At 41.2% G+C, this 26,213-nt stretch overlaps 1 protein-coding gene across 1 annotated transcript in view; it reads left to right on the top strand.

Annotated features, from left to right (window-relative positions):
- ARFGEF2 (ARF guanine nucleotide exchange factor 2) overlaps positions 1-26,213 on the top strand; it is a 100,890-nt gene that overhangs the window by 57,657 nt on the left and 17,020 nt on the right. The window contains exons 22-31 of the mRNA XM_007446397.1: positions 3,404-3,551; positions 4,690-4,789; positions 6,663-6,703; positions 6,806-6,975; positions 9,537-9,688; positions 17,296-17,468; positions 19,704-19,864; positions 21,777-21,907; positions 22,057-22,186; positions 25,259-25,394. Of these exons, the coding sequence (XP_007446459.1) occupies positions 3,404-3,551; positions 4,690-4,789; positions 6,663-6,703; positions 6,806-6,975; positions 9,537-9,688; positions 17,296-17,468; positions 19,704-19,864; positions 21,777-21,907; positions 22,057-22,186; positions 25,259-25,394 (1,342 nt within the window). The remainder of the gene's footprint in view (positions 1-3,403; positions 3,552-4,689; positions 4,790-6,662; positions 6,704-6,805; positions 6,976-9,536; positions 9,689-17,295; positions 17,469-19,703; positions 19,865-21,776; positions 21,908-22,056; positions 22,187-25,258; positions 25,395-26,213) is intronic.

The raw sequence follows: 26,213 nt of genomic DNA, 5'->3' as shown, positions 1-26,213 counted from the left end.
TGACCGGTGTCCACGCAGAGAGCACTTCTGTTGTGGCAGCTTCCTTCCCACTTTTCCCAAGTCCTTAGGTACCTCCTGAGAGCTCTTACCACCAGGGAGTAGATTTAAGACAAAGCCAAGGAGCCCGATTTCTCCTAAGTGTATCAGAAAAGAGATGGTCAGCATCTACAGTGAGCCATTAGGGGAGTTGCCAGTGGTTTCACGTTTTTATTTAACTAAACCATACTCTTAAGAGTTTCACGTAAGGATATAATTATCCATGTGCACAAACAGGTGTTTGAAAGGTTGTTCATCGAAATTTTAGTCGTTCAAGGGAAGAATTAAGTTAGAAACAGCCTAGGTGTCCCAACAATGAGAGATTGCCCTTTTTTTTAAAAAGTGTGCTGCACCACTCCTTAGAATGCTGTGTGGCCATTTAAAATAATGTTGCCGAGGGACTTCCACGGCGGCCCAGTGGTTAAGACTGCGCCTTCCAATGCAGGGGGTGCAGGTTCGATCCCTGGTCAGGGAGCTAAGATCCCACATGCCTTGTGGCCAAAAATCCAGAACATAAAACAGAAGTAATATTGTAACAAATTCAATAAAGACTTTAAAACTGGTCCACATCAAAAAGAAATCTTAAAAAAAAAAATAAAACCAAACGAAACAAAATAAAATAACGTTGCTGAAGGGAGAGACAGCCGGACATGACATGCTCCCTGATGGAAGCACACAATACCTCCTAAGAAATGTTTTTGCCCAAAACTCCAACCTGAGTCAATTCAGGCCTCCACTGTCGATTTAAAGGAAATGTAGGGGACAGAGGAGCACAATAAATGGTATCATGAGAATGCAGCATGCAAACTCTAGGATATGACAGAGCCTCAGAGCCAGTGACCACGTTCTTCAACAAATACATTGCATGGAAAATAGTAGATGGTTGGGGGTGAGGCGGGGGCAGGCCTGTGGATTGAAAGAGACTTCAGAGAAAAAGGTAAAGATGTTATTAAACACTGTCTAATACTGTGGGAAGGTGATCACAGTATATTAAATTGAGAAATCGTTATAAACATTGTGAGGCTTCGTCCCTCATGCCAGACGTACACAGAAAATGGATTTGAAAAGATAAACAGGAATGTTAACATCCTATCTGTGTGATAGCATTATAGAGGCGATTTATTTTCCTTTTTTCCTGAAGTTTTCTAATTTCTCTACTGTCTGTATGTATTACTTTTTGTTTTAGAGAGAAAACTGTGAAAGAGTAGAGGTGAGGGCACGGAGAGTGGTGGGGACTGTGATGACCTAGAAAGAAAATTGCTGTCAGCCTCCTCCCGCCATGGGGATCATGCGGTTCAGGGGGAAAGCCTAGAGCCAGACGGCTGGCATCCAGTCTGGGTATCATCCTTTTCCTGCCTGTATGACATGGCAAGTTGCTTAGTCTTTGAGCCTCATCTTCCTCCTCTCTACAACCTTCATAGGGTTGTTCTGAGAAAAAAAAAGGGGGGTTAACGTGGAAAAGGGCTTACAACTGCATTTGGCAAGTAGTAAGAACTCAGTAGATATTAGCTGTCATGGTCATCATCATCGTGGCACATACCTCAGTCCCTTTTCACCGAATGTTTCCTTTCTCGGTCACCACTCTGGAGTATTCCATATTAGAAAAGATGGGGGGGCGGGGCAGTGGTGGTGTTTAGAGTTGTGTGCTTTTTAAAGGAATAATTTCCTGTTTTCTGAGGAGTCATGATACCTAGTGAATCAATAAATAGCTGCTTTTTCTCCTAGAACTTTCTTTTTTCTTTAACCTGAGAGATATGGTGAAGGTGGGGTTCCTGCCAGTTGCCAAGTATATAACAGCATCTGGAAATGTTAAAAATGAATCAACCACCTATTCGATATGCAGAAACCTTGAGAAATCAGGTTGGAATCAGTAAGTCCTCGGCCACAAGTGTTATTGACATACTTGAGATTCCAGCTTCTGGAAAAGGGAGGACACTAGCAGTTTACTAGTAATAATTTAACAGTATTAATGCCATGTGGAATAGTCAGGGGTTGGCTCTCTCTGGCCGAATTAAGTACCTTTCTCAGTCAAGGGGAAGGCCGTATATAAGTGAAAATAGCAGTGCTCAGTGGTATAATGGAGTCCCGTACTCTGGGATTGGATTGTAAGTTTACCATGAAAAGCAAAACTCAGCTTTAGTCAGAAGTCCCCATGGAAATTCCTTAGGAAGGGTTTACCTAGAGGTCTACGTGCCATCGTCCCTCAGTAAGTTTTAAGCAGCCGGTTTTTGCCCCAGTAGAAGTTGAAACCAATCTCTGTTTCTTCGGGTAAGCTCCAGGTGAGAGACGGCCCGTGCACAGGGACGCGTGTCAAGCACCTGCACCACCCCATAGGGCTGGGAGATAGTCTCTTCTCCTACTGCACACCATTCCAGGGCTCATTCTCATCTATTTGATTAACCAAATAATAATCACCAACTATTTTAAGTGCTGGGGATTCAGCAGTGAACAAGACAGAGTTAATGCCCTGTTGGCTCTTAAGACAGAGAACAAACAAATATCTGGCATAATGCCAAAAAGTAGTAAGTGCTAAGGAAAAAAAATATGTGTGGCCAGGGCAGGGTGTGTGATCTCAGGGCAGTCGAGGGAGGTCTGTCTGAGGAACACATGTCCGAGCTGGGAATCTAAGGGGTGAGCCATGGGGAGGAGTGTAAGGAACACGTTCAAGCATAAGGAACAGAGAGTGCAAAGGCTCTGGGGTAGGGCCAGATGTGTCGAGGTAAAGGAGCAGCAGGGAGGCCGGGGAGGCTGGTGTGTTGTGTATCTGAGGGGTCGAGTGGAAGGGAGATGGGGGGTGGCTGAGTCAGACTAGATGGTGCACTTACTGAGTGGCATGGTGGATGGAATCCCCTGCTCCAATCAAATGCTTTTTCTTTCTTTATTGAGCACTTATTAAATTTGCATAATTAAACACCTGTGTAGCATAACTCTACTGTACCAGTTTTTTAAAAAAGGGCTTCCCTGTTGGCACAGTGGTTGAGAGTCTGCCTGCTGATGCAGGGGACACGAGTTCGTGCCCTGGTCCGGGAAGATCCCACATGCCGCGGAGCGGCTAGGCCCGTGAGCCATGGCCGCTAGGCCTGCGCGTCCGGAGCCTATGCTCTGCAATGGGAGAGGCCACATCAGTGAGAGGCCCGTGTACCGCAAAAAAAAAAGAAAAGAAAAAAATAGTGAAGTCTGTCTTCCAGACCCACACTCAGAGGGTTGCCTAGCTGGAACTAGGGAAGCCAGTCTGAGACCCTCAGATTTTATTCTCACCTGAAAAGCTGCTTGTTTCAGAGAACTCTCTAATGGCTAATTTAAGATGATAGTGCCCTTTTCAGCCAATGAAATGGGAACTCATCTCTTCACACCTTCTTTTCATCAGATCTTGAAATGCATCAGCCAGCTGGAGCTCGCTCAGCTGATAGGAACCGGTGTCAAGACGCGCTACCTGTCTGGGTCTGGGCGTGAAAGAGAAGGGAGCTTGAAGGGCCACACGTTGTCGGGAGAAGAGTTCATGGGCCTTGGCCTCGGTAAGATACCAGGCCCCGCCGCCAGCCGTCACGGACTCACCAGTTAACCGGCACGAAACCCTTCTTGTCTCATCAGGACTGTCCCGTAGATCGTCTCTTCCTTACGTGCCAGCTGACAGTATGTTTGTTGATGGAAGCAGAAGTGCTGCCTCAGCTCTCTAAATTGTGATAAAACTGTCGAGTAAATGCCTATTTTATCAATATCAGCAGGGTGCATTACGTTTCTTTCTATACATATAAGTATGTTGGAGGGAAAGCCATCTGGTGTTCGAGGAGTAGTTGTGTGTATCTCTAGATTTTCAAAGGTAGATTCAGCCTCTTTTCCATGTCATCTTTTGTTAACTGATGTTCTTATCAAAGTAGAATTATTTCTGGTGATACAGTGAACTGAGAGACTCTCTTGTCCGTGATATAACAATAATAATAGTAAAAAGGGTACTATTTACCCTGAGTGCCACATTCTAAGCACTCAGTTTATATATTTTAATTCATTTAAACCTTGTAACAACTCAGTGAAATTGGGGCTGTTATCATCCCCATTTTGTAAATGAGGAAAGTGAGGTACAGAGAGTGAAGTGACTTGAACAAGGTGACATTATGAGGAAGTGGCAGAGGTAGGTTTCAAACCCAGGCCATTTGATGTGGAGAGCAAGCTTCCTAGGTCCCACATACAGTAGTACAGTATAAAAGCACAGACTCTGAAAATGGGGGAGGGGTAATAGCACCTACTTCTTGGGGTGTGTATGAGGGTGACTGGAGTGAAATCCTAGAGAGCTCTCCAGACCTTCTGCGTGTGGAAACCATTACATGTTCTAGGAGCTCTGAGTTAGTACTGATCAATTTGAATTTGTTTTCATAAAAAGAGACATTTAATACTATAAAAATGTAAAAGATGCTTAAGAAAGGGAGATGAATGGTACAAGCCAGGGAGCCTCTAATAACAATGTATTCTGAATGCCAAATGCCAAAACCTGAGTTTAATTTTATTCTGTCATCATTGGGGGGTTGCTTGTTCGTTTTGCCTGCAAACCATTCTCACTTATGTTTCTTGTCTGTGTATATTGGATATCACAGGATTCTTTGTTCTAAATACTTCACTGATTTGGAAACACCGTTGATTTTGTGCATTGTGTTTCAGGTAATTTGGTGAGTGGTGGAGTGGACAAAAGACAGATGGCCAGCTTCCAGGAATCGGTCGGTGAGACCAGCTCACAGAGTGTGGTCGTAGCTGTAGACAGGTAATGATGTTCTTCTCCAGTGAAGCTGGACTACCCAGTGGCTTGGCATCTTCTGTATATTTACTGAGTATGAATGATCACTAACTTGTTTGACTGTTCTAAGTATTGTCAGTTCTAGATTACTCAAACTAGGAGAGATTAAAAGTGGCACACATGATCCACAACTACTGATTACCTTCACATTCGTTTGGATTTTGATCTTGAGTTGTATCATAACCTTTTTAAAAATTATAACTGTGACCAAATGATGTCAAAAACAAGAGTTTTTCCTTGTGCTAGTGTTTTAAATCACCTTGTTTCCTTAGTGTAGAAATTACTTTTTAAAAAATTTCAAGAACAGTTTCGGTTTTAAAGCCTACCCGTGAGTGAGAGTTGGCCAAGTTGACATTTCCATTTCTTTTTCCTCAAAACCTTCCCAGTGTTTCTGTTCATTTAAAACTTGACCTAAACATCCAGGAGAAATACAGGTATTCCCATTTGAAGATATTCATTATATATGAGGGCTTAAAATAGGAATTTTCTTAAAATCAACAGACCTCTGAAAATTACCATTGATTAATCATGTACATTAAATATAGATAATTCTGAAATGATAGCAGTATAGAATTTATGACATAATTTGTATTGCTCTCAGAACAATTTTCCTAGTATTTTAAACTCTTCATCAGCATTTGAACACCTTGCTCTTGTTGCTTTTCTGCTTCTCTCCGACAGAGATATTGTCTGTAATGTACTTTTGATGAGTTTTCCCTACTTTTCCCCTTAGGTTTAGGCTAATACAACAAAATATTTGTTGTACCATTAACTGCACATTTCTTTCCTGTTTTTCTGCCTTAGCCAGATAGTGCGCCATAGTAACTTGCCTAGCACCTTTTTATGTGCTGTTAAATTGTTTTGAGATATAATTCATACACCATAAGATTTACTCTTTTTAAAATGTACAATTCAGTGGTTTTTAGTGTATTCAGAGTTGTGCAACCATTACCACTACCTAATTTCAGAGCGTTTTCATCACCCCATAACGAAGCCCTGCATTTATTGCAGTCGCTCCCCATTTCCTCTCCCACCGTTCCTGTAACCACTGATATAGTTTCTGCTCGTGTAGGTTTGCCGATTCTGGACATTGTTGAATTGTCTATTTCTCCTGTTTAATTCTGTGTTTTTTGCCTCATGATTTTGGGGCTCTGTTGTTAGATGCATATATGTTTATAATAGTTAGGTTTTCTTGAAAGATTAAACTTTTTATCATCATAAAATGTTCTTTGTCTTTACTAATGATTTTAGTCTTAAGTCTACATCGTCTGATATCAGTGCAGCTACTCTTGTTCTCTTTTGGTTATTGTTTGCATGCTGTGTCTTCTTTCATACTTCTACTTTCAACCTATTTGTGTCTTTGAATCTAAAGTGAGATTGGCAGGATGAATTAAAATAAACATGATCCAACTCTATGCTGTCTAAAGATTCAGCCATTTTTCTTGAAGGAACATTTTTACAAGCCTTTAGTAGTTCCAGAGTTCAGGTCTGAAAAAGTTGATTTTGTTAAATTTTTGCCAGTTTTTTTGGTTGCTCTTATGGAGGAGCAGCTTTTTAAAGGTCCTCAGTCTGCCATTCCCACTGTCGTGACATTCCATGCTATCATATCTTGACTCTCCCCCATCCTTTTGATGTGTCACTTTCTCTTCCTATCAGTATAAGCATTTCAGCTCTCAGCTCAGCTCACTGACCAGTTCTGTTCCTTGATGCCTCATTGTTTATGTTAGTGGAAGTGCCACACCTGAAATGTTTCCTTTCTGTCTTTTCTGAGTGTTTGAAATTGAAGCTGCAGCTTCCAAGTCTAATTTTTATTTTATTATGTCTGGAATTTTCTTCCTAGAATTTTTACTGGCTCTACCAGACTGGATGGAAATGCAATAGGTATGTGTTTGACTCACCTGTGACAACTACAGAAGCCTCCTATCATAACTGTCTGACCATTACTAATGATGCCTCACGTGTGTTGTTGGGTCTGGCCTGTAGTTGACTTTGTCCGCTGGCTGTGTGCCGTGTCCATGGATGAGCTGGCTTCCCCCCACCACCCCCGCATGTTCAGCTTGCAGAAGATTGTGGAGATATCTTACTACAACATGAATCGGATCCGACTACAGTGGTCCCGAATATGGCATGTGATTGGAGATCACTTCAATAAGGTAACTCTTCAAATTCAAAAACCCCACTCCATCAATGTCCAAAAAAAGGCAGGCAACTAACTTCAAAACAGAAATGATTGAGTGTGTAGGTGCGTATAATTCACATTCCCTGTGGAGTGGAGAACAGCTCGTAGCATACCTACATATTGATAGAGCTCATGGAGAATGAATTAAAAATCCATTTGTATCTAAAATACTTTAATATCCCATATTTAGGAGGTAGGCGCACACCACAAAAATCATTATAGTCACTGGACAGACATTGGTGTTTCAAAGCATTGTGAAATCCTGAAGCACCTTCTGAATGACCAAAGATTAAGTTATGTTCTTTATATCAATAGTTTCACTCTAAATGTCACTACTTCTTGTATTCTGGCTTCCTTTGCCACCACTCTTCTAAAACCTTTGTTGAGGAAACTAACATTTATTTAAATCAGAAACAAGCCAGAGACTTCTGTGTTCTAAAACTGAAAACTATGGCAAGAAAACCAGATTTTTCTCCACTCGAGGTTTCGTTATATACACATAGGCACATGCACATGTAAATTGAACAAATGAAATCAGAATATATTTTATGTATATGAACGTCTGTATCTGTAATGTCATTTGCTTTTTAGGAGAAAACTAACAGCTTAACAACACTGTTTGCTACCAAAACACATTTCATGATTTCCAAAAAATTTTCTCAGGCCTGGAGATAAAGAGTTGTAATAGAGATGCTTAAAAATAGTGTTAATAAAAGACAGTTTATCCAAAAGAGAATTGCCCTCTCTACATTGAATAGGAGAAAATCATAAGAAGTAATCTGTCGTTGGGGTATAGAACAAGCAGTAGAGCGCTGGTAAATGATTTGTAGCGTCTGCTGATTTCTGTGGTGTGAACACCGCCCCATGATCGATGGAAGGTTAGCAGTGTGATGTCACTAAATGTGAACTGGGAAGAGTTGGGTACTGTTGGCTTTTCTGGGCAGCTGGGGAACCCCACTGAAATGAGGCATTGTCACATGTAGTCTTCTAAATTGGTCCATCAGCTAATCAGTTCTTTGTTTACTTTGCTTCCTTATCAGCTCTAAGTAAGGTACCTCTCAGCACACCATCTGTTTAACAAACTGTCCGAGTGCCTTGTACCAGGTAGTAGACAGATGAGGTCCCTGCCCTCCTGGAGCTCACTGGGATTTTATGATGAAATAACTGATGGTAAAGGGTCAGGCAGTGCAGTGTGTCAGGCCTCTCCGGAGGTGACCTTTCTGAACCCTCAATGAGGAGGTGGCCATGAGAGCCTGCAGATGCCCCAGAACAACTGTTTGTTGAGTAAGTGGTAACACTGTCGTCTAAAGTAATCAGTCAGCTCAGCAACCATCTTTCCCACTATTGTGGGTAAATAAATTCTTAGTGGACATCACTGATATGAACTTGTTTGAGAGAAAAAATGTGAACCATTACCATGACTGCACCTTGTATTCCTGTCCAAGCCTATGACAAGCTTCGGATCTAGGCTGGCGGGTAGTAATTAGACGTGTCGTGGTTGTCAACCTCATTACAAATGTCCACTCCATCTCATCAGTGCTGTTAAGCACAAAGTTGTGGAAAACTCAGTTGCTCACTCTGGGGCTCATCATTCTTTCCACCACCTCAGGAGGATGTTCCGCTTCACCCTGGGAGCCGAAGCACATGAAAATCCTGTGGGTTTGAAGAAGTAAATGGCCGAGTAGAGCTCTCAGGATTCTAGGACAGTCATTGGGACAGTCACATGTTTCTCTTCTTCTAAACTAGGGTACAAATACGTCCTGGGGTGTACAAAGCTGCATAGTAAGCATGGTGTGTATTCCTGAAGCAGCCAGGGATTTTTTAGCCGGGGAATAATATTCTTATTAGTCTCTAATTACATCAACATTACACAAACACTTAAAAAGAATTACAGCTAAAAACACCTTTGACCATCAGCACCCCTCAACCAGACCCTCCCCAAAGCTAATTATTTTTTATCCATTCAGTATACAGGCCGACCTCAGAGATATGGCGGGTTCACTTCCAGACCAAAGCAATAAAGCAAATATCGCAGTAAAGCAAGTCTCACAAATTTTTTTGTTTCCCAGTGCATAAAAAAGCTATGTTTACACCATACTGTAGTCTACTAAGTGTGCAAACAACCAAAAAAAATGTACATACCTTAATTTTAAAATAGTTTATTGCTAAAAAACATGAACCATCACCTGAACCTTCAGTAGGTTGTAATCTTTTTGCAAATAGTAACATCAAAGAACACTGATCACAGATCACCATAGCAGATATAATAATAATGAAAAAGTTTCAAATATCACAAGAATTATCAAAATGTGACACAAAGTGAGCATATTTTGAAAGCATGTTTAATTAAATATGTTTCATCATTAACCTTAAAACTGTCCAGCTCATGCCAAGAAATACCTTTTTCTTCCTCCTGAGGTGTGTTTTCCCAGAGCATTTGTTTTGAAGGCAGGCTGTCCATGTTTGAGGTTCAGAACCCCATATCCACAGTTGTTCCACTGTGCCTATTTCACCTCACCTCCTGTTACTGCTCAGGTTGGCTGTAACCCCAATGAGGATGTGGCTATCTTTGCTGTTGACTCATTAAGGCAGCTCTCCATGAAGTTTCTTGAGAAGGGAGAATTAGCCAACTTCCGTTTCCAGAAAGATTTTCTGAGGCCCTTTGAGCATATCATGAAGAAAAACAGGTATGTGCATTATTCTGGAAGACCCTTAGTCAAATCCCTGCTGGGGGTCTAAAAAGGTCTCTTAACACTAACCACACGGTTCGTTTTTTCTTTTGTTTGGCGGAAGCAAGTAAAATGAGCGGACTTTGATTCACACCTATTGTCTCTGAGTAAATCACACTAAGATCTGTGTGTAACCTTTCCCAGAAGGGCAGATCGTACAACTGCAGCTAGTAGAAGTACGTCATGCATCCTTACCGGGGGTCTGGGTGCTGAGGGAGTTCAGAGAAAGAGCCACTGCCAAAGCAGCCTCACACAGGGTCAAGAACTGTGTGACCCAGATTGGTTCAAGGTTGCGGAGTCGAAAGACGTGCTCTCACTCCCTCTTGTGAGAGCACTGGAATCACAACTAAATGCTGAACAGTCATAGACAGGAAGACCCTGGAACTCACCAAAAAAGATACCCCACATCCAAAGACAAAGGAGAAGCCACAATGAGATGGTAGAAGGGGCACTATCACAATAAAATCAAATCCCATAACTGCTGGGTGGGTGACTCACAAACTGGAGAACACTTATACCACAGAAGTCCACCCACTAGAGTGAAGGTTCTGAGCCTCACGTCAGGCTTCACAACCTGGGGGTCCGGCAGCAGGAGGAGGAATTCCTAGAGAATCAGACTTTGAAGGCTAGCAGGATTTGATTGCAGGACTTCAACAGGACTGGGGGAAACAGAAACTCCACTCTTGGAGGGCACACACAAAGTAGTGTGCACATCGGGACCCAAGGGAAGGAGCAGTGACCCCAGGGGAGACTGAACCAGACCTACCTGCTAGTGTTGAAGGGTCTCCTGCAGAGGCAGGGGGTGGCTGTGTCTCACCGTGAGGACAAGGACACTGGCAGCAGAAGTTTTGGTAAGTAATCCTTGGCATGAGCCATCCCAGAGTCCACTATCAGCCCCACCAAAGAGCCCTGGTAGGCTCCAGTGTTGGGTCGCCTCAGGCCAAACAACCAACAGGGAGGGGACCCAGCCACACCCATCAGCAGACAAGCGGATTAAAGTTTTACTGAGCTCTGCCTGCCAGAGCAACAGCCAGCTCTACCTGCCAGAGCAACAGCCAGCTCTACCCACCACCAGTCCCTCCCATCAGGAAATTTGCACAAGCCTCTTGGATAGCCTCATCCACCAGAGGGCAGACAGCAGAAGCAAGAAGAACTACAACCCTGCAGCCTGTGGAACAAAAACCACATTCATAGAAATACAGACAAGAAAAAAAGGGAGAGGGCTATGTACCAGATAAAGGAAAAAGACAAAACCCCAGAAAAACAAGTAAATGAAGTGGAGATAGGCATCCTTCCAGAAAAAGAATTCAGAATAATGAGAGTGAAGACGATCCAGGACCTCGGAAAAAGAATGGAGGCAAAGATTGAGAAGATGCAAGAAATGTTTAACAAAGACCTAGAAGAATTAAAGAACAAACAAACAGAAATGAACAATACAATAACTGAAATGAAAAATACACCAGAAGGAATCAATAGCAGAATAACTGAGGCAGAAGACGGATAAGTGACCCAGAAAACAGAATGGTGGAATTTACTGCTGTGGAACAGAATAAAGAAAAAAGAATGAAAAGAAATGAAGACAGCCTAAGAGACCTCTGGGACAACATTAAATGCAACAACATTCACATTATAGGGGTCCCAGATGGAGAAGAGAGAGAGAAAGGACCCGAGAAAATATTTGAAGAGATTATAGTCAAAAACTTCCCTAACATGGGAAAGGAAATAGCCACCCAAGTCCAGGAAGCGCAGAGTCCCATACAGGATAAACCCAAGGAGAAACACACCGAGACAGGCAGTAATCAAAATGGCAAAAATTAAAGACAAAAATTATTGAAAGCAGCAAGGGAAAAATGACAAATAACATACAAGGGAGCTCCCATAAGGTTAACAGCTGATTTCTCAGCAGAAACTCTACAAGCCAGAAGGGAGTGGCATGACATATTTAAAGTGATGAAAGGGAAGGACCTACAACCAAGATTACTCTGCCAGGCAAGGATCTCATTCAGATTTGATGGAGAAATCAAAAGCTTTACAGACAAGCAAAAGCTAAGAGAATTGAGCACCACCAGACCAGCTCTACAACAAATGCTAAAGGAACTTCTCTAAATGGGAAACACAAGAGAAGAAAAGAACCTACAAAAACAAACCCAGAACAATTAAGAAAATGGTAATAGGAACATACATATTGATAATTACCTTAAACGTGAATTGATTAAGTGCTCCAACCAAAAACACAGGCTTGCTGAATGGATACAAAAACAAGACCCATATATATGCTGTCTACAAGAGACCCACTTCAGACCTAGGGACACATACAGACTGACAGTGAGGGGATGGAAAAAGATATCCCATGCAAATGGAAATCAGAAGAAAGCTGGAGTAGCAATACTCATATCAGATAAAATAGACTTTAAAATAAAGAATGTTACAAGAGACAAGGAAGGACACTACATAATGATCAAGGGATCAGTCCAAGAAGAAGATATAACAATTATATATGCACCCAACCTAGGATCACCTCAATACATAAGGCAACGGCTAACAGCTATAAAAGAGGAAATTGACAGTAACACAGTAATAGTGGGGGACTTCTAACACCTCACTTACACCAATGGACAGATCATCCAAACAGAAAATTAATAAGGAAACAGAAGGTTTAAATGACACAATAGACCAGATTTATTTGATATTTATAGGACATTTCAGCCAAAAACAGCAGGTTACACATTCTTCTCAAGTGCTCACAGAACATTCTCCAGGATAGATCACAACTTGGGTCACAAATCAAGCCTCAGGAAATTTAAGAATATTGAAATCACATCAAGCATCTTTTCTGACCACAACGCTATGAGATTAGAAGTCAGTTACAGGGAAAGAAACATAAAAAACACAAACACATGGAGGCTAAACAATACGTTACTAAATAACCAAGAGATCACTGAAGAAATCAAAGAGGAAATCAAAAAATACCTAGAGACAAATTACAATGAAAACACGACGATCCAAAACCTATAGGATGCAGCAAAAGCAGTTCTAAGAGGGAAGTTTATAGCTATACAAGCCTACTCAAGAAACAAGAAAAATCTCAAGCAATCTAACCTTACACCTAAAGGAACTAGAGAAAGAAGAACAAAAAACCCCAAAGTTAGTAGAAGGATAGAAACCATAAAGATCAGAGCAGAAATAAATGAAATAGAAGCAAAGAAAACAGTAACAAAGATGAATAAAACTAAAAGCTGGTTCTTTGAGAAGATAAACAAAATTGATAAACCATTAGCCAGACTGATCAAGAAAAAGAGGGAGAGGACTCAAATCAATAAAACTAGAAAAGGAAAAAATGAAAAAGGAGAAGTTACAACAGACACTGCAGAAATACAAAGCATCCTAAGAGACTACTACAAGCAACTCTATGCCAATAAAATGGACAACCTGGAAGAAATGGACAAATTCTTAGAAAGGTATAACCTTCCAAGACTGAACCAGGAAGAAATAGAAAATATGAACAGACCAATCACAAGTAATGAAATTGAAACTGTGATTAAAAGTCTTCCAACAAACAAAAGTCCAGGACCAGATGGCTTCACAGGTGAATTCTATCAAACATTTAGAGAAGAGCTAACACCCATCCTTCTCAAACTCTTCCAAAAAATTGCAGAGGAAGGAACACTCCCAAACTCATTCTATGAGGCCACCAGCACCCTGATACCAAAACCAGGCAAAGATACTACAAAAAAAGAAAATTACAGACCAGTATCACTGATGAATATGATGCAAAAATCCTCAACAAAATACTAGCAACAGAATCCAACAACACATTAAAAGGATCATACACCGCGATCCAGTGGGATTTATCCCAGGGATGCAAGGATTCTTCAATGTATGCAAATCAATCAATGTGATACACCATATTAACAAATTGAAGAATAAAAACCATATGATCATCTCAATAGATGCAGAAAAAGCTTTTGACAAAATTCAACACCCATTTATGATAAAAACTCTCCAGAAAGTGGGCATAGAGGGAACCTACCTCAACATAATAAAGGCCATATACAACAAACCCACAGCAAACATCATTCTCAATGGTGAAAAACTGAAAGTATTTCCTCTAACATCAGGAGCAAGACAAGGATGTCCACTCTCGCCACTATTATTCAACATAGTTTTGGAAGTCCCAGCCACGGCAATCAGGGAAGAAAAAGAAATAAGAGGAATGCAAATTGGAAAAGTAGAAGTAAAACTGTCACTATTTGCAGATGACATGATACTATACATAGAGAATCCTAAAGATGCCACCAGAAAACTACTAGAGCTAATCAATGAATTTGGTAAAGTTGCAGGGAACAAAATGAGTGCACAGAAATCTCTGGCATTCCTATACACTAATGATGAAAAATCTGAAAGAGAAATTAGGGAAACGCTCCCATTTACCATTGCAACAAAAAGAATAAAACACCTAGGAATAAACCTACCTAGGGAGACAAAAGACCTGTATGCAGAAAAGTATAAGACACTGATGAAAGAAATTAAAAATGATACTAACAGGTGGAGAGATATACCATGCTCTTAGATTGGAAGACTCAATATTGTGAAGATGACTATACTACCCAAAGCAATCCATAGATTCAATGCAATCCCTATCAAGTTACCAATGGCATTTTTTACAGAACTATAACAAAAGATCTTAAAATTTGTATGGAGACACAGATGATCCCGAATTGCCAAAGCAGTCTTGAGGGAGAAAAAGGAAGCTGGAGGAATCAGACTCCCTGACTTCAGACTATACTACAGAGCTACAGCAATCAAGACAATATGGTACTGGCGCAAAAACAGAAATATAGATCAATGGAACAGAATAGAAAGCCCAGAGATAAACCCACATACCTATGGTCAACTAATCTATGACACAGGAGGCAAGGATATACAATGGAGAAACGACAGTCTCTTCAATAAGTGGTGCTGGGAAAACTGGACAGCTACATGTAAAAGAATGAAATTAGAACACTCCCTAGCACCATACACAAAAATAAAGTCAGAGTGGATTAGAGACCTAAATGTAAGACCGGACACTATAAAACTCTTAGAGGAAAACATAAGAAGAACACTCTTTGACATAAATCACAGCAAGGTCTTTTTTGATCCACCTCCTAGAGTAATGGAAATAAAAAGAAAAGTAAACAAGTGGGACCTAACGAAATTTAAAAGGTTTTTCAAAGCAAAGGAAACTACGAGCAAGACAGACCTAGAATGGGAGAAAATATTTGCAAATGAATCAGTGAACAAAGGATTAATCTCCAGAATATATAAACAGCTCATGCAGGTCAATATTAAAAAACAAACAACCCAATCCAGAAATGGTCAGAAGACCTCAATAGACATTTCTCCAAAGAAGACATACAGATGGACAAGAAGCACGTGAAAAGCTGCTCAACGTCGCTATTTATTAGAGAAATGCAAATCAAAACTACAATGAGGTATCACCTCACACCAGTTAGAATGGGCATCATCAGAAAATCTGCAAACAACAAATGCTGGAGAGGGTGTGGAGAAAAGGGAACCCTCTTGCACTGTTGGTGGGAATATAAATTGATACACTATGGAGAACAGTATGGAGGTTCCTTAAAAAACTAAAAGTAGAATTACCGTATGATCCAGCAATCCCACTGTTGGGCAATATACCCAGAGAAAACCATAATTCAAAAAGCCACATGCACCCCAGTGTTCATTGCAGCACTATTTACAATAGGTAGGTCATGGAAGCAACCTCAATGCCCATTGACAGATGAATGGATAAAGATGGTGGTACATATGTACAATGGAATATTACTCAGCCATAAAAAGGAATGAAACTGGGTCATTTGTAGAGATGTGGATGGATCTAGAGACTGTCAGAGTGAAGTAAGTCAGAAGAAAAATATCGTATATTAACACATATATGTGGAACCTAGAAAAATGGTACAGGTGAACTGGTTTGCGGGGCAGAAATAGAGACACAGATGTAGAAAACAAATGTATGGACACCAAGGGGGTAAAGTGGTGGTGGTGGTGGGATGAATTGGGAGATTGTCTGAAAGACATATGTGCTAATCTGTTGTAAATATCCAGGTCACACCATGTTGAACCTTGCAGCTGCTTCAGAAAATGGACTGTTTTTTCTGTCTTCATGTTTTGTTTTGTAATAATTAAATTTAAAATATTCATCTTAAGTTACATATGTATACTCCCATCCAGCTGTATGTGTTTGCCATCCACAAATATCTCTGCCCAAAAACCTAAGAGGATATGCATTAAGAATTTAGGAATTGTTATCTCTGGGTGGCAAAATTATGAGTATATTAGTCTAAATGTTTGGGGCCAGAAAAATTGACCAACAGTGGCTTAAACCACAAGTCTATGTATTGTTTACTTAGCAAGTCAGAAGCAGGCAGTCCCAACTTTGGTTCCATAGCCCAAATTATAACCAAGGACCCAGGTTCTTTCTGTCCCTTTGTTTGGCCATAAACAGGGTGCTTTTCTTCCTTGACCTTACTGTTTCATGATTGCTGGACAGAGACTTTAGCTTCGGGCATTATGCCGTGTTCACAGTGGGAGTGATTAAAAGAGGCAGAGCCCACCATCAGAATGGGAACAAGAGGAAAAGGGGCAGAGCCTACCAAGTGTATTCCTTTTTTTTTTTTTTTTTTTTTTTTTTTTTGCGGTACGTGGGCCTCTCACTGTCGTGGCCTCTCCCGTTGTGGAGCACAGGCTCCGGACACGCAGGCTCAGCGGCCATGGCTTCGGGCCTAGCCACTCCGCAGCCTGTGGGATCTTCCCGGACCGGGGCACGAACCCGTATCCCCTGCATCAGCAGGCAGACTCTCAACCACTGTGCCACCAGGGAAGCCCCCAAGTGTATTCCTTTTTTTTTTTTTTTGCGGTACGTGGGCCTCTCACTGTCGTGGCCTCTCCCGTTGCGGAGCACGGGCTCCGGACGCGCAGGCCCAGCGGCCATGGCTCACGGGCCCAGCCACTCCGCGGCATGTGGAATCTTCCGAGACCGGGACCCGAACCCGTGTCCCCTGCATCGGCAGGCGGACTCTCAACCACTGCGCCACCAGGGAAGCCCCCAAGTGTATTCCTTTTAAGACAAAAGCAGAACCTTCCTAGAAATCCCTCCCCTCCCATACCCATAGATTTTCTCTTACATCTGATTAGTTAGAACAGGTCATGTAGCTCCCCTAGCTGCAAGGGAGGCTGGGAGATTGAGGTCCTGGCACATGAGACAAGATTGTCATGTTGTCTTATTTATGATCGGTTCCCTGAGGTCAGGCATGTTGCTGCCCAGATGAAATCAGACTTAACTAAGGAGGTGGGAAGATGACTGCTGGGTAGGCAACTAACTGACATGTTGACTGGCTTACTATTTTTTCTTTTTGTTGTCTCTAATTTTTTTTTAATGAATGTAGATTACGACATGCTTTTAAAAATGTTTTTTTTAAGTGCTGCTTCTAAGCAATGAGCTGTATTCATTTATCTTTCCACTGTCCAAAGTACAGATGACATGGGCTGCCCCATTCTTTCCTCAGGTCTCCAACCATCCGGGACATGGTGATCCGCTGCATCACCCAGATGGTGAACTCCCAGGCGGCCAACATCCGCTCAGGCTGGAAGAACATCTTCGCCGTGTTCCACCAGGCCGCCTCGGATCACGACGGGAACATCGTGGAGCTGGCCTTCCAGACCACAGGCCACATCGTCAGTAAGTGTCTCTGTTCCCTCCTGACTAATGTCCCACATGCAAGTCTAGAAGGGTGATCATTTCTTTCCCATGTATTTTACTCCCAAGAGGGACTTGCTTGTTTAGCTACACTGTGATGTGCTAATGTGCCAGGTGGTATGCTGGGCTCTTGACATGTGCTCAACAACCCTAGGAAGGAAACACAGTCAACCCTCATTATTTGCAGGTTCCACATTTGTGAGTTCACCTACTTGCTAAAATTTATATGTAATCCCCAAACCAACATTCCTGGCCCTTCTGTGGTCATTTGCCGACATGTGCATGCACAGAGCAGCAAAATGCTTGTCACCCAAGGCACACGTTCCCAGCTGAGGTTGACCAAGGCCTTCGTGTTTCAGCTCTCTTACTGTAAATAAACAGGTAGCCTTTCTGTGGTAAAAACTTACTGCCACGTTTTTGGCATCTTTGTCTTAGTTGGTGACTTTGCCATTTAAGCCAGTCCATAGCCCAGTGCTGAAGTGCTGGCCAGTGTTCCTAAGGGAGACTGTGGTGTACTTTATGGAGAAAAATAACATGTTTTAGGTTAGCTCCGTTCAGGCATGAGTTATGGAGCTGTTGGCCATGAGTGTAATGTTAATGAAGCAACAAAATATATTAAATAAGTTAAACAGAAACACACGTAAAACAAGGTTGTGTGTTAATAGGTTGATGAAAGTATTGTAACCAGAGCCTCGCAGGAACCTAACCCCTTTTTCCCCTAGGAGATGGTTCAGTATTTGCTAATCAATTATTCACAGCGACTTTGTAGAACACAAGTACCATGAGTAACAAGAACTGACTACAGTCATCCCTTCATATCTGTGAGAGACTGGTTCCAGGACACACCTCGGGTACCAAAATCCACAGATGCTCAAGTCCCTAAGATGAAATGGATATAATCTACACACATCCTCCTGTATACTTTAAATCACATCTAGATTACTCATAAACACAAAGTAAGGCTATGTAAATAGTTGCCGGTGCACAGCGAATTCAAGCTTTGCTTTTTGGAGCTTGCTGCAGTTTTTTTTTCCCGAATATTTTCGATCTGGGGTTGGTTGAACCCACTGATGTGGATACCATTATTTCCCCCTATTTTACTGAAGAGGAAAACAGGCACAGAAAAGTAAAGTAGGACCACTTGTCTGAGGTCATGCAGCTGGGAGGTGGTGGAAGATTGACACCTGGCAGTCCAGCCCAGAGTTGGTGCAGTGTCCCTCCACTCTGCACTGACCACAGGTCCCCGGTCCTGCCTGTCATCACGTCACAAGATGTTTACTTGTCTTGGTTTTTGTGGAAATTGTAAAGCAGTGGGTCAGCTTTGATTTTTTGAGGTCGTTTAACTTTTTGTAAACTTCTCGCCCCTCGTATTCTTCTCTCAGGTGGTATTTGTAGGGTTTTGAAAACCTTCAGTTTCTAAATTGCCTGTCACCTTTAGCTCACTGACTTTCTTTATCTCACTTTGTCTTCATAAGGCTCCAGTGAGGTAGCATGAGGTGTGGTCTTAGGGTGGAAACAGCTGGGGAATTAAGGGACATGCTCAGAATCGCAGAACTGGGGCCAGAGCTTTGCTCAGTGCTCAGCTTCTGTCAGGCAGACCCTCTGGGCCAACCCCACACACACATCCACGTTTATATCTTATATGGTTACACAAGCTCCATCCTAAAACGGACACCTTGGCATCCTGGTGAAACTTGGTTTTCTCTTGGCTGTCCTCTCTCACTTCCTTAGGGCCGCTTCTCAGAAAGGACCTCTTCACAGAGTCCCCCTTCCCTCACCACCAGCCTTTTCTATCTTCTGTCCCCTTACTCAGCACTTACCCCAGCTGAGATGATTTTACATATCTACAAATTTAGGTGATTATTGTCCATCTTGCCCATTGGAGCAAAGGCAGGAAATTTGGTTACCTCTGTGTACCCAGGGCCCACAACCACGCTTTGCATGTAGTCAGCACTCAACAAATGTTGTTGAATCAGTGACTGTTTAGGCCTTTACATCGTTGCGTGAGCTCAAGAACCAGTGTAGTTTAGCCCAAGCTGTACTCAATGCATTCATTCCTGAATAATTTAATAAGAAACCCTGTCTTCCAGAGACACTGACATGCTTTCCTTAGATTTTCACAAAAGTAATCATCTCTGGTGTATGTAAGTGTGTGTGTGTGTTTAATCCCCATTTCTAAATCCCAGGCTTATAAAAAATGTGCCTTTGTTTCCCCAGCAACCATTTTCCAGCATCATTTCCCTGCAGCCATCGATTCCTTTCAGGATGCTGTGAAGTGCTTATCAGAGTTTGCCTGCAATGCTGCTTTCCCTGACACTAGCATGGAAGCCATCCGGCTCATCCGCTTCTGTGGGAAATACGTCTCCGAGAGGCCTCGGGTACGGTTTTCCTCTCTTCACTCATTTGGGCTGTGACGGGGGAAAGGAGTTGTAGGCAAGAACCCCTTGCTCCTGGCAAAGACGTTTCCAGCTACTCTTTTAGAAACGCATGTTTCCCCTAAACTAGGTGTTTATTTCAGAATGCTGCCATTACAGGGGTTATACATTTTATGTTATTTTGTACGTATGAAGTTATTTTATTCACACTGAACTTTTATATGGTATTCTACAGATTGTTTTTGTAGATGATAATAGTAGTTTAGCTATGAATTTTGGCAAAGCTGAAGAAGCAAGACATTTCTATTTGAAAGAAAACAAACCTCTCTTTTAGGAAATGACATTGTGACACTGTGATGTGGTTGAGAAATCACATATAAAGATGACCTTTTGGGCTTCCCTGGTGGCGCAGTGGTTGAGAATCTGCCTGCCGATGCAGGGGACGCGGGTTCCTGCCCCGGTCTGGGAGGATCCCGTATGCCGCGGAGCGGCTGGGCCCGTGAGCCATGGCCGCTGAGCCTGTGCGTCCAGAGCCTGTGCTCCACAACGGGAGAGGCCACAACAGTGAGAGGCCCACGTACCACAAAAAAAAAAAAAAAAAAAAAAAATGATGACCTTTTGTTTACTTCCGAAAATGTTTAGGGTTTTTCTGTTACATCTCACCTTTCTAAAGAGGCCTGCTTGGGACTTCCCTGGCGGTCCAGTGGTTGACACTTCACCTTCTAGTAAAGGGTATGCAGGTTCAGTCCCTGGTTGGGGAGCTAAGATCCCACATGCCTCATGCAAAAATCCAAAACATAAAACAGAAGCTATATTGTAACAAATTCAATAAAGACTTTAAAAATAGTCCACATAAAAAAAAAAAAACTTTAAAAAATAAAGAGTCCTGTTTGGTTCAGCTGACTGTCTGAAAACACTGAAATTGGGTGGAAATGAACACAACTAAACTGATGGCCTGTATAGATCTCTTCTTAAGCATTCTTTACAGAAGTATAAATCCCTAAGATGATATGTCTGGTCCCTACCATGGTTCATTAAGATGTGATGATAATGAGAGCTGCTGTTGATTGAGTACTCAACTACATGTCAGGCAACATTCTAGGCATTTTGTGTGTGTAGATTTGTTTAATCCCACATCAGACCTACGAGATGGGTAATTATATCCCCATTGTACAGGGGAGTTAACCAAAGCAGAGAGAGAAATTGCCTAATGTTAAATAACCAGGGTCGGTTAAAGAAATTCCATTACCACAGGCAATACTACTTCAAGAGTGGTTAAGGAACAGAGGGCTCAAGATCCCAGAGATAGGGCAGAAAGTAGGGCTTCCTACTTAGACTGTGGGAAGATTGCCAGCTCCCAGCTGCATGACCTGGGGCAGCTTACTTAATCTCTTAGTGCCTCAGTTAACTCGTCTGTATAATGGGACCATTATTTCTACCTGCTACATGGAATTGTTGTGAGACTTGTTAATCCATGTAATGCACCGTCACAGTTCCTGACCCATAGCAAGCATTTAGTAAATAGTAGCTGCTGCCGCTATTATTTTAAGTAATACCTGTTACACTAACATTCCAGAAAGACCTAAGATATTGAATCATCCTGAACATTTTGCTATCACCATTTGACCTTTATTGCTTTTCTTAATGTACCACCTCCTGCCCCCAGGACTCTTGTGGTCAGCCCCACTCAACTTATTCTAAAGCCCACTAAGTTCCAAAGGTTCATAGGGGAATACTGCTCATGTGCCCTTGGAACAGGCTTGTCTCTGTCTCCTCAGGATTTCCCATCAGACCCTTGCTGAATGGGTATTTTCAGGAGAGGAAAATGTGCAGGGCTTTAATCTTCGTGTAGTTCTGTTTCAGTTCCTTCCTTTCACTTGCTTAGTCTGTCTCTGAGAGGTGATTCTCACTGTAGGTGCTGCAAGAATACACAAGCGACGACATGAATGTGGCTACTGGCGACAGAGTCTGGGTCCGAGGCTGGTTCCCCATCCTCTTCGAGCTCTCCTGCATCATTAACAGATGCAAGCTAGATGTACGGACAAGGTAACCGTGACCTAGGGTGGTGCCCCTTCCTTCCGTCACTGAATGAGCCTCCAGCCCCTGCTCCCCCGGCCCCAGGCTCTCCCACTGTCTTCTCTGCTGTCCTCTTCCCCAACCCGTTCCCTCTTCCATGCTGGCTTTCTTTCCTCCAGAGGGCTCACGGTCATGTTCGAGATCATGAAGAGCTATGGCCATACCTTCGAAAAGCACTGGTGGCAGGACCTGTTCAGAATCGTGTTCAGGATTTTTGACAATATGAAACTCCCCGAGCAGCAGTCAGAGGTGGGTGATGACTAAAGTGCTGCCCTGGGGAGATGGGAGAAGAGCCCCTCCAGCCTTTGTCTGCTTCTGGTGTTGCATCGTCATCCACAGCACACGGAAGTCTTAAATACTGAGCCATTTCGGGTCTGTTTTGAAAATGGAAACATCCTTCCTGGCCTTCTTCTACCAGTATCCAGTAGTGCTAAGAAACTCTCCCCATCCGGGGAAGAGTGAGGGGAAATAAATCACCACCGTCTGCCTACTTGGCCCTCAGGCATTGGACTCGCAGGCACCCGAGTCTTACTTATTTGCTTCATATCGACTTCTGAACAGTTGGTAAAATGTGGAACATCTCTTGTCCCTTTAAAAATCCATTAAAAGGATTTTTAATGAGGTTACAGCTGGAGATAATGTTGGTAAATATTAGGCCTTTTTTTAAAAGAATGTTTGATACATCTAGGAGTCTTTGTTATTTCTCCCCTAGGGACAAGGGGGTCAGGAAAGGATGTTCTATCCCAAGATTTTTAGATGGGAATACAACATTTTTGCCTTCTTTTAGGAACAATGTTTCCTCCCTCCCCCTGGTATAAAAGTACCATATGCTTAATAAAGAATATTAGGAATATACAGAAAATTCATAATTTTACCATTCCGAAACTAGACTTAATGCTGTGGCAAACTTCCCTCAGTCTTCTACGTGGTTCAGATGTGGTTGAGGTTATAGTATATATACAGTTTTCTAATCTTACTTTAAAGTTTTCTTCCTTATAAAACAGGAAAACAAAGAAAAAAATTTAAACACGCACAGTTTCAGTCTTCCACTGGTAACCACTGTTAGCCCGTCAGATAGTTCTTGTGTGTTTGTATATCTCATACCATTTTTCTTTTGACAAAAATGGAATCCCACCTCACATACTTTTTAACTTAATACATAAGTATTTTTTCCACAGCTGTAACTTTTCTTCTACAGTGTTTTTAAGGACTGCAAAACATTCCTAGTTGTGGATGTTCCATAGTCCATGGAAAATTCTTTGCCGTTTTTCTGTCTTTAAACGGCACTAAAATGAATATTTTTTCCAGCTACATTTGTACTTATTTCTTTATTTGTTTAGGGCAAGTGGCTGACTGTCAGGTTTGGGGCATACATGTTACTGAGGCTTTTGATACATACTTCTGAGTTGACCAAATACATATGTAGTCGTTTACACTGCTGTCAGCAATGCAGGAGAGTTCGTGTTTCTCCACACCCACTCCAGCTCTTCATATTTTAGTTGATTTAATCATCAATTTGATAGACCAAGAGTAAAACATTTAAAAGTTTTTTAACTGCTAGCGAGGTTCTGTTTTCCTTCACGTCACTGATCATTACATTTCTTCTTTCACAAATTGCCTTTTCATATCCTTAGCCCATCTATTGACTTATTCTCTTTTTTTCCTATTGATTTATGAGTTTTTTAGTATAAAAATAATATAGCATATCCTTACATAAATTGCAGATGATTTTGCCCACTTGGTTTTCTTTTTTGTTTTGGAAAATTTTAGCTTTTAAGTAACCCAATCTATTAGTTTTTTACTTTATAGTTTCCACTTTAGAAATCATGCTTAGCAACCTTTCCCTTTTCCTTAATTTATAAATATCTCTATATATTTCCTTTGGTAATTTCATGACATTTTTATTTTTTTTATTTTCAGCTTTCTGAAATATGATTGGCATAAAGCACTGTATAAGTTTGAGGGGTACAGCAAAATGACTCAATTTACATGTATTGTGAAATGATTACCACAGTCAGTTGAGTTAACATCCATTATCCCATGTAGATAGAAAGGAAAAGAGAAAAAAACTTTTCTTTTTCCTTGTGGTAAGAATGTTTAGGATCTACTCTCCTAGCAACTCTCAGGTGTACCATCCGGCAGTGTTAACTACAGTCATCATGTTATACATTACATTCCCAGGACTTATTTATCTTATTACTGGAAGTTGGACCTTTTAACCCCTTTAATCCAGTTCCCCTATCCCCATCCCGAACCACAAATCTGATCTATTTTTCTGAGTTTGGTTTTGGGTGTTTTTTGTTTTTTGTTCTTTGGGTTTGGGGAGTTATTTTTAGATTCCACATATAAGTGAGATCATACAGTCTTTGTCTTTGACTTATTTCACTTAGTGTAATGCCCTCAAGTTCCATCCATGTTATTGCAAATGGCAGGACTTTCTTTTTTATGGCTGAATAGTATTCCATTATGTGTATATATATCACATTTTCTATATCCGTTCATCTGTTGATGGACACTTAGGTTGTTGCCATGTCTCAGCTATTGTAAATAATGATGCTGCGAACTGGGGGTTGCATATATTTCTTCAACATAGTGTTTTTGTTTCCTTTAGGCATATACCCAGAAGTAGAATTTGCTGGATCATATGGTAGTTCTATTTTTAATTTTTTGAGGGACCTCCATATTGTTTTCCACAGTGGCTGCACCAATTTACATTCCCACCAACAGTGCACAAGGGTTCCCTTTTCTCCACATTCTCCCCAGCATTTGTTATCTCTTGTCTTTTTGATGATGACCATTCTAATAGGCATGAGGTGATATCTCATTGTGGTTTTGATTTGCATTTCTCTGATAATTAGTGATTTTGAGCACCTTGTCTGTTGGCCATTTGTATGTCTTCTTTGGAAAAATGTCTATCTAACATCATTTTTAGTATTTAAATTTTTGGTGTAAGGTGTGAATATTTAGCATAATAAAAATTTTTTGCAAGTATCACTGAATGACTTAATATTCTGTCATATGGATGTACTCAATTTAATTGCCACATTACTGAGCATTAGTCTGTGTCTGTGTTTACAGTATATAAATACCAGTGTTGGTAAACATCTTTATTCATAAACCTTCAGCCACAGATCTTTGATTATTTCTTCAGGGTCCATTACTGGAAGTAGTGTTATCGCATCAGTGGATGTGAACATTTTAAGACAGTTGCTACCTAGTGCTGAATTGCTTTTCAGAACATTTTGCCAATGATATGTGAGAATGCCCATCTCACCGCAGGGAGAGTGGCTTTTAAACATTATCTTTTAATTGTTTTTCCAGAAATCTGAATGGATGACAACAACTTGCAATCATGCACTTTATGCGATTTGTGACGTATTTACGCAGTTCTATGAAGCTTTGAATGAAGTTCTTCTTTCTGATGTATTTGCACAGTTGCAGTGGTGTGTAAAACAAGGTACTCTTTATGTGGTTAGGCATCATTTTTCTTGACATAGTCCTTAACGAGAGATTAATTTTTTCAGTATATAAAAGCATGGATGTAATACCAAGGAGTACAATGTATAATTTAATTGGTGAAAATGTGTATTTTTTAAATTTAATTAGAAAATAAAAACAGTCTCTCCACCAAGTCAGTTTATAAAGCATTTCTTTTAAGGTGGGATATAGTAAATTTTAAATCTCAAAAGATGTACCTTTGTATATTACTGTTCTTTCTACTTTTGTGTATGTTTGAAATTTTCTAAAATAAAATGTTTTTTAACTGTACTGTGAGAATCAAGATCAACAGCTTCATCAATGGACGTTTTTGGTTTTGAGTACTTACGTGTTTATTTTAGTATGTATTATGAAAAATACCCACGTAGCGCATTAGACCTGGATCCCATAGATAAATTTGGCTTAGGACAAGGCTTAATTTAGTTAAGTTTTTCGAAGAGTACTCAGTTTTCAAGTAACTGATAAAACAGTTGATAGACAGCAAAAATTGGAAATGTAGCTTGAGTGACTAAGTTTTCAGAAACACTGGTCTAATATTTTCTGTCTTACTTTACCATTTCTCAAACAAGGAGCCAGTTAATTAAGTAGCAAAATGTTGACCTTCTTCCATCCCTAGCAATACAGCATGATAAATAATTCTGCCTTTTTATAGCCTACTTAAAATTTTACCGTCCGTGCCAATGCTTCATTAATTAGAAGCCAACCAGCCCAAACAGTTGCATTGTCTCTACCTCACGATAGGAAGCATCAGCAATCAGGTTGGAATCAAAACAGCATT

Source organism: Lipotes vexillifer, unplaced genomic scaffold (genome assembly GCF_000442215.2).
Source record: "Lipotes vexillifer unplaced genomic scaffold, Lipotes_vexillifer_v1.1 scaffold251, whole genome shotgun sequence".
Lineage (NCBI taxonomy): Eukaryota > Metazoa > Chordata > Mammalia > Artiodactyla > Lipotidae > Lipotes > Lipotes vexillifer.
This window is presented reverse-complemented; position numbering and strand designations above follow the sequence as displayed.